The 2,894-nt window shown below is 41.3% G+C and overlaps 1 gene segment (V, D, J or C); it reads left to right on the forward strand.

Moving 5' to 3' along the window:
• Nucleotides 1,265–1,903, forward strand: LOC108636895. The segment is given in 2 exon segments: nt 1,265–1,378; nt 1,590–1,903. Coding segments are annotated over 2 exon segments (363 nt in total).

Consider the following 2,894-nt stretch of genomic DNA (forward strand, 5'->3'; position numbering starts at 1 on the left):
CCCTTGGGCTACAAGGAGGACAAACCAGTCAGTCCTAATAGAATCAACCATGAATATTCACTGGAAGGACTGATGCTGAAGCTGAAGCTCCAATATTTTGGCCACCTGATGTGAAGAGCCAACTCTTTGGAAAAACTCTGATGCTGGGAAAGATTGACAGCAAAAGGAGAAAGGAGCAGCAGAGGATGAGGTGGATAGACAGCATCACTGACTCAATGGACATGAATTAGAGCAACTTTGGGAGATACTGAAGCACAGTGTAGCCGGGGGTGCTGCAGTCCATGGGGTCACAAAGTTTGGACACGACTTAGTGAGTGAACAACAACAAAAAAGTGTCTAAAACCTGTAGATACCAAGTTTTGTAGGAGAACATTACAGCATTATGTCACAGAAAGATCTGGCATACTTATTTCGAATTTATTTTACAAAGAGAAAAATAATGAGCCACTAACAAGTGAGACTGAACACTGGACCAATGACATAGAAAATGTGACATCAGGACAATTCCAGGACACATGGTCTGATAAATGCAATTCTACTTGTGGAGAGAACAGGACTGAATATCCTGACCTTCCTCAAAGTCTAACAAATAAGACTCAATTTTGAATTTCAAAAGAATATTTTATTCCTGTATAATTTCATTCAAAATTTAAAACTGGATAGACTCTGAAAGTCAGAAGGACTGATTTTTTTTTTTTTTTGGTCATTTCGTGGTGAAGTAATTTTATTTATTGAGAAACCTAAATAGAGCCACAAAACTGAATACAAAGACAGAGATACATTAATGATTTTGAATAAAAGTTCCATTCACCAAGAAGCCTAAGATCTGCACGTTTTTTATTTTTATTTTTATTTTTTTGCAAGTTTTTTAAAAGAGTCATTACATTCTGGATGGAGAAAAGTAAGAATAGGCTAAATGAACCACCTGTTAGTAGATTACAGAAAGTTTCATAGGCTATAGTAAATTATATCTTAAACAGGATGGCAAAACTATTTTGCTGAATAATTATCAATGTATGTCAACTTGCTTAATATTCAGTTCTCCTCCGCTCAGATTTAACACTGATTGCTTTTTTCATGCCTTCTTTCAGGATCTGCTTATCTTAATGACTAGGGAAAGACAAGCAGACAAAGTAAAGGCTTGTGGTGAGCCAGACTTATTCCCCTGTGTGCACAGATCACGTGGTCTATGAACATGACAGTCCCCACTTCCTGTTCCGGGGAGTCACACGGGTACCGGGTAGTGTGTATATGTGCTGCCAGGCACTCAAAGACACTGAACTCTCAGCTTGAGACAGAAGCACATTTGTGCAGGGGAATCTGTGCCTCATGCAGCTCTCCAGTCTGCCCTGGGTGCTCCTGGCCTTCACCTTCTCTGGTAGGGATGCTTCCAAACATGAGTGCGCGTGTTCAGGGTGAAAGGACTGCACACAGGCACGTGGAGCTTCACAGGGACTTGGGGAGGAAAGGAGGGTTGGAGAAAAGCAAGCATCTTAGGATTTCAATTTTTTGTCTTTGGATCCTAAGTAACTCCTACAGTATTTTATTCATTGCTTCATCTTTGTTTTCTGATTTTTTTTTCCCTATAGGATCTGGTGTGGCCCAGAAAGTTACTCAAGACCAGTCAGATGTATCCAGCCAGTTGGGACAGTCAGTCACCCTGAATTGTCGGTATGAAACAAGCTGGAGCACTTACTACCTTTATTGGTACAAGCAACTTCCCAGTGGACAGATGACTTACGTTATTCATCAGGGTTCACAAGTGACAAACGCAAGGAAAGACCGCTACTCTGTAAACTTTAAGAAAGCAGATAAATCCATCAGCCTCACCATTTCCGCCTTACAACTGGAAGACTCTGCAAAGTACTTCTGTGCTCTCTCTGTCGCACAGTGCTTGAAGTGATAGGAAAAGCTGTACAAAAACCCCGGAGCTTAGTAAGAGAAGAGCTCCCCTGCTGCAGGACCCCAGCTGAAATGCACACCCGCAGACCCCAGACAAGAAATGATAGTCCTGTGGTTATTTAAGTTGTGGTCTGGATCAGAAGATTTAGTTCCAGTTCAAGGCACCTTCTACGTTATTTGGAAACAGGTGTCCAGAGTAATTTTCTACTAATATATTCTCCTCTTGAATTTTTGACTTTAAATCAACTGTACAGAACATGTGTAAAGTTGTCTAAATTTGAAACTTGCCCCATAATATTTTAAACTGGCAGTTTTACTTCATCACAAAACTGGGTCTAGTTGTGTGGAATCACCATCAAAACTATTTCCTTAATCATTTCCTCTTAGACTTTGTGTCAGGGCACAATCAGAAAAGCAGAACCATGAGTGATGTAGAATAAGAGATTAGTTCTAGGGATTAGAACTCAGGCAATGGCTAGAGCTGGTGGACGAGTCTGTACGAAGTCGTTATCTTCATATCTGGTGTTGAGCCTGAATTCACTTTAAGTCAGCTTAGAGTAACACTGATGCTTTTGAACTATGGTGTTGGATAAGACTCTTGAGAGTCCCTTGGACTGCAAGGAGATTCAACCAGTCCATCCTAAAGGAAATCATTCCTGAATATTCATTGGAAGGACTGATGCTGAAGCTGAAATTCCAATACTTTGGCCACATGGTACGAAGAACTGACTCTTTGGAAAAGACCCTGAAATTGGGAAAGATTGAAGGTGGAAGGAGAAGGGGACGAAAGAGGATGAGATGGTTGGATGGCATCACTGACTCAGTGGACATGAGTTTGAGGAAGCTCCGGGAGTTGGTGATGGACAGGGAAGCCTGGCATACTGTAGCCCATGGGGTCGCAAAGAGTTGGACACAACTGAGCAACTGAACTGAACAAAACTGAATTGAGGGTAACATTTGTAAAGGAAAGTCTGATGGGGATGAAAGCATGG

The sequence above is a fragment of the Capra hircus genome, chromosome 10 (assembly GCF_001704415.2).
Source record: "Capra hircus breed San Clemente chromosome 10, ASM170441v1, whole genome shotgun sequence".
NCBI classification, from domain to species: domain Eukaryota; kingdom Metazoa; phylum Chordata; class Mammalia; order Artiodactyla; family Bovidae; genus Capra; species Capra hircus.